The sequence below is a fragment of the Pogona vitticeps genome, chromosome 5 (assembly GCF_051106095.1).
Source record: "Pogona vitticeps strain Pit_001003342236 chromosome 5, PviZW2.1, whole genome shotgun sequence".
Classification (NCBI taxonomy): Eukaryota; Metazoa; Chordata; class Lepidosauria; order Squamata; family Agamidae; genus Pogona; species Pogona vitticeps.
In genome coordinates, this window is record NC_135787.1 from 108,922,700 (window position 1) to 108,933,791 (window position 11,092).

At 42.5% G+C, this 11,092-nt stretch overlaps 1 protein-coding gene across 2 annotated transcripts in view; it reads left to right on the top strand.

Moving 5' to 3' along the window:
* TM7SF3 (transmembrane 7 superfamily member 3) overlaps positions 1-10,879 on the top strand; it is a 28,351-nt gene extending 17,472 nt beyond the window's left edge. Inside the window, exons 6-12 of one of the 2 annotated variants that reach the window (XM_020797774.3) lie at positions 23-200; positions 1,120-1,206; positions 2,907-2,987; positions 4,859-5,011; positions 5,841-5,938; positions 6,958-7,120; positions 7,699-10,879. In XM_020797774.3, the coding sequence (XP_020653433.3) occupies positions 23-200; positions 1,120-1,206; positions 2,907-2,987; positions 4,859-5,011; positions 5,841-5,938; positions 6,958-7,120; positions 7,699-7,961 (1,023 nt within the window). In that variant the 3' untranslated portion in view covers positions 7,962-10,879. The remainder of the gene's footprint in view (positions 1-22; positions 201-1,119; positions 1,207-2,906; positions 2,988-4,858; positions 5,012-5,840; positions 5,939-6,957; positions 7,121-7,698) is intronic. The other variant, XM_020797775.3, reaches the window with a different exon arrangement.
* The last annotated feature ends 213 nt before the right edge of the window (positions 10,880-11,092 follow it).

Here is an 11,092-nt window from a genome sequence, read left to right on the forward strand (position 1 = left end):
ATCCTTTTTATGCTTTCTTCAGATAATGACCTTAACCAGCCAGGACAAAACTGACTTGTACTTCTCCTCACTCCCGGGACAAGGAGTGATCTACAATGTCATAGTGCGGGATCCACATTGGAACACCTCAGCTGCCTATGTACCTGTTCACACATATGCGTGTAGCCTCTCTGCGTCAACAGATAACTGTTTCACAAGCAGTAAGTTAGCCAACTATGTATATATTTCCCTGTGCATAAGGAAATATAGTGACCAAAAGTCTACCATATGTATTTTTTACAGTTCCAGGGAGAAGGAAAATATATTGCTTTATGTCAGTTTGATTATATTCATCCTTACATTTAAGTTGTTGGATAGGGAGTTGAAAGGGCTCATTTTTACTTTACAGAATTGGCATGGTTAATACATTTATGTGGTGTGTTCTCCAGTAGTAGGATGGCTGAACACCATATTCTGTATAGCTTATACATGGTAGAGCTTGGCTCATTATTTTATAAAAGGAACAGGTTTAGTTACTTGGTGCCTTGTGGTACCCAGGTTATCATTGCCAGTCTTTAAAAGTAACTTGGAAGTAAGTAGTTATCCTGAAAGACAACAGTGTAACTACTAGTGACATTCCCTTTGAAATGTAATTTGGTGAGTGACTTCCATCATTATTCCAAAAGGCAATAACTGCAGTACTTGTAACTAGTTACTTCTAAGTTCGGTAAACAGCCACAGGGGTGCTGGCGCAGCCAATGGGAATTGACAGCAGCTTTAAAAAGACAGTTTTACAAATGGACTGAAAGAGGCCACTGGAACCATGATCCAAGCTATGCCTCAGTATGGCCTAAATTGTCTCTGTACCATAAAGTCTCTGCATTTATTGCCTTTTTAAAAAAACGTATCTACAACAGGTAAAACATATCTCTCTGGTTTATGGTGTTATAGTCTCCTTGTCTTCAGACAGCTGGATAACATAGAAGAAGAATGTGTATGTCTGCTGTGGAAAAAAGTTATCAAAATTTCTTCCTTCCAATATTATTAGTATGAAGCCTCTTTATCATTCCTCAGAAGGAAGTTACCTTTTTAATGTTTAATCATGCAATGTATATATTCCATCTTTGTTTCCTCCTGTAGGAAAGCTTGCCACCAAAATATTTTTCACTGCACTTGCTGTCCTTGGCCTTTTCATCTGTTTCGTTGGACACAGATTCTGGAAAACAGGTACAAATTAGGATGTGTGTGTACAAAGCAGAGAGGTTTGTTTTCAGCACTGTGAAACCATCCCAGCTGTTGCCATTCATCAACCTTATTGCAAAACGTCAGAACAATACAGCTCCATACTTTCATAGCTGCAGCATGTTTTTTTCCTCCATTAAAGTGGCCAATATGCTGTATTACAGCTGGAAATCAAAACTCTTTGTTAGAGCAGTGGGTAAGGAACCTGCAACCTTTGAGTGGCTGAACTCCCGTTCCGATCAAAGTGAGTCAGCTTGGCTGATGGGCAGGAACTATGGGTGAACTAGTCCAGTGGTATTTGAAAGGGTCTCAACCCTTTTTGTGAACAAGAACAGTCTCTACTTCAAGGGAGAGGCACCTCTGGCCTATAGCCCTAATTTAGCTTACAGATAGACCCAATCCAGACCATGACAGCTCTTCCCCCACTTCTCCATCCTCTGGGTTGGCAGAGGTGAGGGCAGGGAGGAGTTCTCTGCTATCTCCAGTCAGGATCAGAGTGAAGTTTCTTCTTTCTCACTGCTCACTTCCCCAGTTGGGCAGGCCAGTGGTATGTGAGGTGTGGGGTAAATCCCATTGTTATCGCCAATATCCGGCAGGAGATAAAAGTAGGGAGTTTCACCAGGTCCTTCCTGTTTCAGGTGGGGGAAGGCATAGAGTGGACACAGCTTCATGGATCCAAAGACTAGCTGCACCAGCCCAGCATGAACTCCACTGGTACTGCAACTGGCTATGCCTGTGAAATCCTGATGCCTGAGTCTGTTTCTCTGCCTCAGCTCATTTCTCCTGAGGCTTTTTAAGGAGACATTGACACCGATAAAAGGCATGCTTGAAACAGCCAGTCATGCAGGCAACCTTGGGGGTTGCAAGACCCTTTTGTCCTTGTGACATGCATGCTGTGATGTTTTCCCACATAGCCCCTGCTTGTTTCCCCAAACAAAGGGCTCATGCTGTGTCTTCCTACCAGCAGATAGCAATTGGGACATTCCCCCTTTTTCTCTCTGCCACCAGTGGATTTTCTTTATCCACACCATATAAAGAACTTTATTCAGACACTTGTCAGGTTGCTGCCAACAGAACTGATTTCTTGAAAGGTATTAACTTTAATCAGAATCACAGATGTTATTTCTTCAAGGCATATATTCAAATCATTCATATATATCTTGTCACATTCACCACCTGCTCTATCACTATCTCTGCTTCTTTCTCTCTCTCTCTCCACTGCCAAACCTCCTTATCTCCTCTGACCCCGCCCCCTCCACTCCTCTCATAGGTTCATGCAAATGAAAACCCAACTGTGAGTGACAGGAGTGACGTGGGGCAACCATCATACATGCTAATTTGCACCAGTGTACAGTTTGAGGAAATACTTGAAATAGTTCCATAGAAGTAGGAACAGATCAGTGTTGCATAATGCCCCTTGCTGGTTCCTTTGCTTTAAAAATATGAACCTAGAAAAACAATTTCCTGTTCACTGGTTCATGAGAGAATGCAAATGTGGGTTCTCGGTGTCACAGTTCTACTCTTTTAGCTGTGGAAATAGTCTTTACAGCCTCAACATATTGCCATATTTTGGGGTGCTGGTCCCTTAAAAATTAAATGGACTCTCTGTAATATTCATGATTGCATTTTAATATTTACAGGCAAAAACATGGCTTTCAATGAGTTGTCTAACTTTCTTTCTTTAGGTTTATTCTTTATGGGCTTTATCATCTTGGCTTTCTTTTTCTTCATAACCATTACCAGAATACCTACTCTCAATTATGATGGTAAGGAGAGGAATGTATTGATTTATTTGTTCTCTCAACAGATTGGTTGGTTTGGAACTGAACATTAGAACATGGGTAGTGATAGGAGCTGGTGAGGGTAGTGTTTATACAGTACCGAGGATAGGCAACTCATGGGCTATAGGTAACCTGCCTGTTATTTTGGCCCTGCTTGGCTGCCATATTGCAGCAAAACCTGATTTTCCTTTAAAATGAAGGAATGTAGAGAGTACACACCTTGTGATATTATGAAGTTACGTGTGAAAACAGATGTGTGGGTGAGACTTACTGAAATCACAGCTGCAGTTTCCAAAGAATTGGGGAGAGGCTGCAAATTCAACCAGTTGCATCTTTGTCCTCCCCCACATCTAGTGATAAAACAATAAATGGCAAGAAGTAGTGGAGAATACATAATGGCTGTCACGATTCCCACATGGCCCCTGCTTGTTTCACCAAACTGAGAGCTCATGCTACATGCTCCTCAGCTGCCACCAGTTGATTACATCAACATTACTTATTATTAATGATAGCTGTCCAGGCCATGTGTCATTTAAAAGAACCAAATAGAAATTGTTTATTGTTACAGATGTTGAGAGAATAAGCAATGTTAAACGTTCTCCTTTATCCCTCTCAACCACCACTCTCCTGCCCAAACTCCAAAACTTTCAATCTTTCCAACTCTTAACTCCCTATCTAACTCCCCCTCCTCCTGCTGAGTTGCTTATATTTTGTGACTCCAGCACTCCCATTGGTCTATGCAGATAGCATATGAATATTCATGACCTGGGCAGACACCACAATGGCAAAGTAAGAGTATTATGCAAAAGTGTGTAACATTCGTAGTTGTACAGGTTGGAGAATGCTTCTCCTTTGGTGCAGAATGAGTTGGGTTCAAAGGCCTCAGCACAGCTGTGCAGGGGAGCCCAGTCCTTGTCCTAACCCAAGACTGGGGACAAAACCTCCACTTCTTGACTGTCAACACACACCGTTCCTGTCTTTCTGTACTCCTAAGAAAACGAGAGGCAATCTTGGAGACGAGAACTTAATGTTACCTTTGGCTACTGATTCCGCATGACTGCTCCTTTACCACTCTGTTTATTGAACGTGTAGCTTGAGCAACATAAGCCCCAGCTGGTAGCCGCAGGCAAACAGTAACCCCTCTGCACTGTTAAGCCCATTCTTTATATAACTGGGATAGATTCGTTCAACATGCTGCAAAACTCCAGTTTATTACTGTAACCAGCAGAGTTCATAAAAGCCCATGCCATAATAGATGTACTAGTTGTTCTAGCGCTAAAATGCTGCAACAGGCTAATGTAGCTACCGTTTTGAAAAAGTATTGCTGTGGAATTTTAAAAGCCAGTAACATGCTAAGGCAGCGATGGCCAACCTCTGGCACGCGTGCCACAGCTGGCACATACAGCCCTCTCTCTGGGCACACGAGCCATAAGTTGCCGGATTGATACCCCCTGCATCCAAACCTGAGGAAGCAAGTTCAGCCGCAGTGGTAGCACCCTAATGGGCGACGGGCCAGGATCCAGAGCAGCTGACACTGGCAGCGGGCTGGCCAAACTATAGGTGGTGGCGGGGTTGGACACGACTGGAGATGGATCCGGAGTAGGATCTGGAGGCACCTTCATGCCCAGGATTCCCCCTCCTGCTTCTGCTTCCACCACCACTTCTGCCACTGCCACCAGCGGGTTTTTTGTTTGTTTGTTTTGCAGTTTGGACACTCGGGCTCAAAAAGGTTCAATATCACTGTGCTAAGGTGTCACCTTGCACAGTGTTGGTGAAATATGCAGGGCTGACATTGCTATGATTGTGAACCTCACTTGTTCCTTCTGTTCTCTTCCCTCCAATCCTGATCTTTCTAGCTGACCTTGGTCTTACAGCACTGGCTGGTGTTATTGGAGGTATCCTCTTGGTGGCCTACTGGTGGAGATTTGGTTTTGTGATTCTCTGCATGTTGATTGTGGGACTTGTGCTGGGATTCTTTGTTGCTTCTACAGTTTTCTTCACTCCTTTAGGTATGTTGCATAATCATAATTCTTTAATCCCCGGTGTGAATATTTTTGTTGTTGTAAACTGTGCCAGGCTAAGTCGTCTTCTATCTTCTGAGTGAGTGGTTGAAGAGAAAGTAATTCTGTTTATATGCTTTTACATCTTTTGCAAAGAGTAAAAACAGTAAAATATCAGATTGCCAATCGTATATTGTGAAAGAACGTAGACAAAATTGCTAGGATGAAGCAATCTGCACTCTGAAATAACCTGGACTATTTGCAGTTGCTTTGCATCTTTTTATATGGCTGTTCATTATTGTACATTATTTTCTAAACGTGACAAGTCATGTTTAATTTAACACTAATATAGCTCAGACACATAAGTAAATATTCTACACATCCGCTTGAGGGGAAACCTCTTTGACCAGTGGGCCACACTGCCTTCCTCCTAAATGTGTGTTCTGTGCTGTCATGTCAGAACTGACTTAATAGCAACCGTAACAGGGCTTTCAAGTTAAGTGAGATATTTAAGGAGTGGTTTTACCAGTTCCACTCTCCCAGTGAGTTTCCACGGCCGAATGGGGATTCAAACTCTGTTCTCCATAGTCCTAGTTTGTCACTCTATCCACTACACCACACTGAGAATTCTGAGTAGTCCCTTTTTAAATGGTATTACTTTCCTACAGAAGTTGGATTATGGATTTTAACTTACATGATTTCAGTGAGACTTTTTGTTAAAAAAACAACAACACACATACACCTGTAGGTGGGGCATAATTTTTAACTCTGAGACACCAGTTTTGTACAGAAACTAGAACTGCTGTTCTTTCATGTTCTCAATCTGATGCCTTTGTAGGAGACTACAGAGTTTTCCAAGATGATGCTGTATTTTGGGTAACTTTCTGTTGCATTGCCTTGATGGTCCCCATCGTATTTGTTGGCTGCCCCAGAGTTGTAAGTATCTTTTGAGCCTAAACTGTGTCCACATCAGTTTTCTTGTATATTTTGGAGTGGATAGCATGCTCCAACTGAACTATCTTTACTAGTGCTTGTTTATGTCAAATGGCTTCTCCCTGCCTGAAAAATACTTGAGGGGCACCCTGCTGTGTATCCCTTTTGCTTAGAACACTAGAACTGCCAGGATTGTGGTATGTCCACTGAAAAGGCATAATCCATGCACATATTAAACACAAACGAATCTCAGCACATTTACCAGATCTGCTTTTTAGGTATGGGAGATGAGCAGCCTTTCTAGGTCAGCAGACTTTTCATAGCTAGCATTCTAGGGCCATTATATTTTCTGTCCCCCCCCCCCACCTGCATCCCCTTAGCTCCGTCCTAGCTTTGTATTTTGTTTGATTTTCTACTAGGCTAATGCTCACTAATCCACTGCTTATGGTAGGAGCCTAGTTAACATCATAAACAGAAAATAATGATAGAGTCACACTAATTAAAAGCCTGAGTCTGTTTTGCCTCTGCCTTGCTGTGTGGTTCTTAGCCATTTAAAAATTCCTGTGTTCCTAGATAGGTTCTCGTGCAGCTAAAAGTAATTTTCTTTTGCAGTCATGCATTGCAAGGGCACTAACAAATGAAATAACAACAGCAAAGGGAGTTAACAAAAATATTCAGAACAAGTCGCCCATATAAAATCTGATCTTGCTATTCAGTAAAGGAGATATAAAAACCTCTGACTACACCAGGAACAGGCAGCTTTGGCAGATCCATAGCACAGTTCCTCTCCTCTATGATCTGCGACAGACTTTACCTCCATTACCACACGTTTCTGAAATGTGGTAGCAAATTGCAGAGGGGAAAGCCCTTAAAACAAATTGGAATGGAATTTTGGCAGTGTGGTTTATCAAGGGGCCCTGTCATCTGCAGAAATGGCCTTGATGATTGACTTAGATGCCAGATGCAGTGGACTCCAGTTTTCTAACTCCAATTTTTTTTAATGGTCTAACCTTTTTCTTCAGCTCAACATCTTGACATGTGGCATAATAGGATCTTATACCATCATCTTGGCTACAGCATGTTACATATATACGAGTCTGTCTTACATTGTCATAGATCTACTTCGGAGGATACTGCATGACGACTTTAAGAGAGCTTACACCAGTGTGCCCTTTCAGTCAAATGGTATGTCTTACAATAAGTGATGGGGCAGAATTTTTTTGCCTGGATTGGAGATATCCTTGAGAAACATGTGCAATATTCCTTACTTGAAAATGCTTGCATGCTGAACTTAAGCAGAAGTAGAGAACAAACAAGAGCTGTGGGTGGTGAATGTGATTGTGCATCCCCTTAGCTTTGAGCTGTGTTGAATGTTCCCTGGAAAAAAAGAACAACTTTGCTGATACCACCCAAGCAGCTGGGCTTTTCCCAAAGGAGAAGGGGATGTGTCCATTTTGTTGCTCCATTCTTACTAAGGAGATGTGCATCTCTGCTCTCCTGATAGAACTCAGCAAAATATAGGCATAACCTTTCACACATCCCTTGAACAACTCAAGTTGGCCTTGCTGCTCTACTAGGGAGTAAAGGGGAGTGCTTTGGGAAGGACTAGCTATGGAAATGGATTTCACAAAGGGAAAATTGGAGTTGTAGATATAACAAATAAAATGTATCTGGGCTTTGGCCTGGCATATTGAGAAGGTGGGAGCAGCTTTATTTGATCTATTGATGATGATCTATTGATAATGAATTTCTTCACATTGTAGACCTCATCCTCCTGGCAGTCTGGGTGTTGCTAGCAGTAGGAGGAATAACGATACAGCTGCGCCGAGAGAGGCGGGAAGCCCCTTTTCCACCCCATCCCTATCGGATATGGAAGCGTGAAAGAGAACGCAGGGTAACTAACATCCTAGATCCCAGTCATCATGTTCCTCCCCTGAGAGAGAGGCTCCATAATAAGCTGTCTCAGATCAAGGACTTTTTTCGAAAAGAACAGCCGGCAGGAGAAAGAACACCACTGCTCTTGTAAAGACATACAATGGGAAGGACTGGGGAAAACAGCTGGGAACATGTGGTGCTGAGGATGTCTTACAGGAGTTTTAAACATTGTGCAAGAGTGACATCCCTTTTACCTTGCCCTCTTCAGCAAAGATTTGAAGGTTGGAGAAGGATCTACTCTTGTATGCTAGAAGGCATTTGCTGTGCTTTCAAGTGCTGTGGTGCACAGACACTTTTTGTCTGTTGTAACTTGTAACAGGGATCGAGTGCCTATATGTGCAATGTGTAAAGTTATTGTGGCAGGGGAGATAGGATGGAGAGGTTGCTTAATGGGAAGGTGTGCAATTGTAAAGTATCAAAGCCCCGAGAGCTGGAAAAGGGTCACCGGGCACAATACATAGTCCTTCCCTTGTCTTCAAGCGCCATTGGTAATGCCAGCCCTATTGGGGTGGCTGTTGGTTGAGCAGAGTATGCAAAATACAGGGGAAGATGGTTGGAGGTACGACTACAAGTGGAAGAACAACATCTTGGTGGCCTTGGTACTGTTGAAATTATTGACAGAAAACATGCATTATTGCTGCTAGCCAATAATAGCACAAAGTTGCCCAGCTATACTAAAAAGTTTTAGTGTTACCAGGTTAACTTGTGTTTCCTTATATGGAAAAGGACCTCTTGCAGGGTGGGGGACAGAGAGGAAGCTTTCTCAAATTTTAGGGCATAGTTCTCTAGCAGGCTAGTAATCTGGTTTTAGTGAAAGGTAGCAGCATAAGGAGAATGAATAGTCTGTTCTCTGAAAACAAAATTGAAAAAATCTAGGAAGCCACAGATGTAGAATACATGTGGCTGATTTATTTCCAGGGGCCCTTAAAACATTTAGGTTCTGTTCTAGCCGTACCCTCTTTGTGTCTGAAGTGTTTTTCCTGTTCTTTTTATATTTGAAAAATTAAATAGAGCCTTTGGGACTTACATTCCTTTGCGGCTTGGTAGCCACCTTACTGAGCCTGGGGGGGGGGGGGCGAGGGGCAGTGTTGCTTCTTCAGCAGAGCCATGTGTGTCACGAGGGAGACCATCTTTAGCCAGGTTCAGAGCCTGAAAAAGTTGCTTTCTTTTTTTGGACCCTAATATCCAGAGTCACCAGTGATCATGCTGGCTGGGGAGACTGTGAGAAGTGTAGTCCAGCAGCTAACATTTCCAAGTGTTTTGTGGCCTGGAAGTGTTCTCCAAATTGTTTAGGAGCTCAGTCACGGGAAGGATTATGCAAAGGCAGAGAAGAAAACAAAAGCCCTTCTGCTTTCTCTTCTGTGCTCTCATCCATCTTCTGATCTAGTCTGAGCTTGGCAGTGCAGCTGCTGGCCTGGACGGTGGGCCTAATAAACTGTGCTGCTGCTGGGTATACTGCCTCTTTGTCTGTCAATCAGTTACTTGCAGTGCAGTCCCTCCTGACTAGTTATAGTGGTGAAAGTGCAAGGTGTTTTTAAGCGTTGTGCAAGGATAGCATCAAGAAGCCTTGTCTTGCAACTGACAGCCTGCCACTAGTTACAGAGTTGACCAATTGCAAAGACCAAGAAGTGGCACAAGATGAGATAATGATCCAGTTTAAAACTGTCATAATGGGGACTTGTAATTGTGTCGTAGTCCCAAGATGTGCTTCAAGTTAGGGCCTGTTGGACTGTGGAGGAGGAAACGTGTCAGGAGATCCTTCATTTTGTTAGGATTTTAAGTTGCCGCCAGTGTGTGGGTCTGGGTTCCTGGTGGTATTGAGATAAGAACTTAAGATTTGAGTTTCTCCTCTCGTTGCTGGAGTTGTGAAGGTTATGCCTATAAATCTTTGGAGCTAACATAAGGTGCAGGAGCCTCATCATTATGGAACATGACACTGTGTGTGCATTTTCCCCCCTTCCTTGTGTGGACAGGCAGTCTCTTTGCTCTCTCTTTTTGTCCTCTTTCTGTTGAAATACTGTTTTTCGACAAGGATCAGACGTAGTCCATATTTTTCCTTTCTGAAGTTAGCTATGGCAGTCATTTATACATTTTAATCTACAAATGACTGCAGTAGGATGGCATTGGCTTAAAGCAAGAGAGCAACTCTGCTCTAATATTAACCTTAAAGGAGAAAGCAGCACACTTTGGAAACCTGCTGAATTTTAAGCATTATGCTTAAATTGTATTTTATGCCGAAGGTTGCTCAACGGAAACCCCAGAGATGTGCACCACACCTCTAACATTCTTAGAGCCCAAGAACTGAGGCAAACTATTTTTTTCCCTAATCTCCCCATGACTCCTTCCAGTTTAAGTGTACTCTGCAACAGAAAGGATATTAACCTCACGATGAGTAGGAATGGGAATCTGTAGGCCTTCAGAAGGTTCCAGTATGCTTCACTAAGTTGGTTAGGGAACATAGGAGATAAGAGTCAAACCATCTCTGGAATGAAATAGATTTCCGCTAGCTGCTTTGTGTGCCTTGGGGAATGCAAGGGTTTGGTGCAGAGGTCTCAAATGCATTTTGATAACCTTGCAAGGGTCTAGATAATTATATCAAATCCTTATACCATATTCTTTAAGGCTTCCTGAAGAACTGTGAAGCCTCCTTACATTAAATGGTTCAAAACAGTTAACCATTTTAATTGCATGAAAGCGAATGACTACAGGGCAAGAGACTATCAAAAAGTGGAAAATTCCATAGTTCGTGAGAACTGTTCAGAGATCAATGTAATTTTAATGTTCTAAAAAGTGAAAGAAGTAGATGAAAAACATGTCCATTTCAGCTAAGAGTTGCTTGTTGGTTACCTGGCTGCCTTTTAGCAATTAACTGAGATATCTGATGGGTCCAAGTGGTAAATACTTTGGTATAAAAGTTAGCCATGTTTTTTTAAATAAGTGCCATGATTTACAGTGCAAAAGTTGTCCTTTTCCTATCTTTTTTATAATAAAGATGTTCTTTAAATTGAAGCATTAGTTGTATGATTCCTTGGATTAGGAACCAATAAAGTAAGAAGGAAATGAAGTCCTCTAATGTTTATTGCGGGCTGAATAGCTCAGTGAGTTGTTTCCCACTGCAGAGCCAGAGGCTGGGAGTTCAATCTCCCACTGTGCATCCCATAAAAACCAGCTGTGTGGCCTTGGGCAAGTTGCAGAGTCCCAGGCCAACCTCAGAAGAAGAGA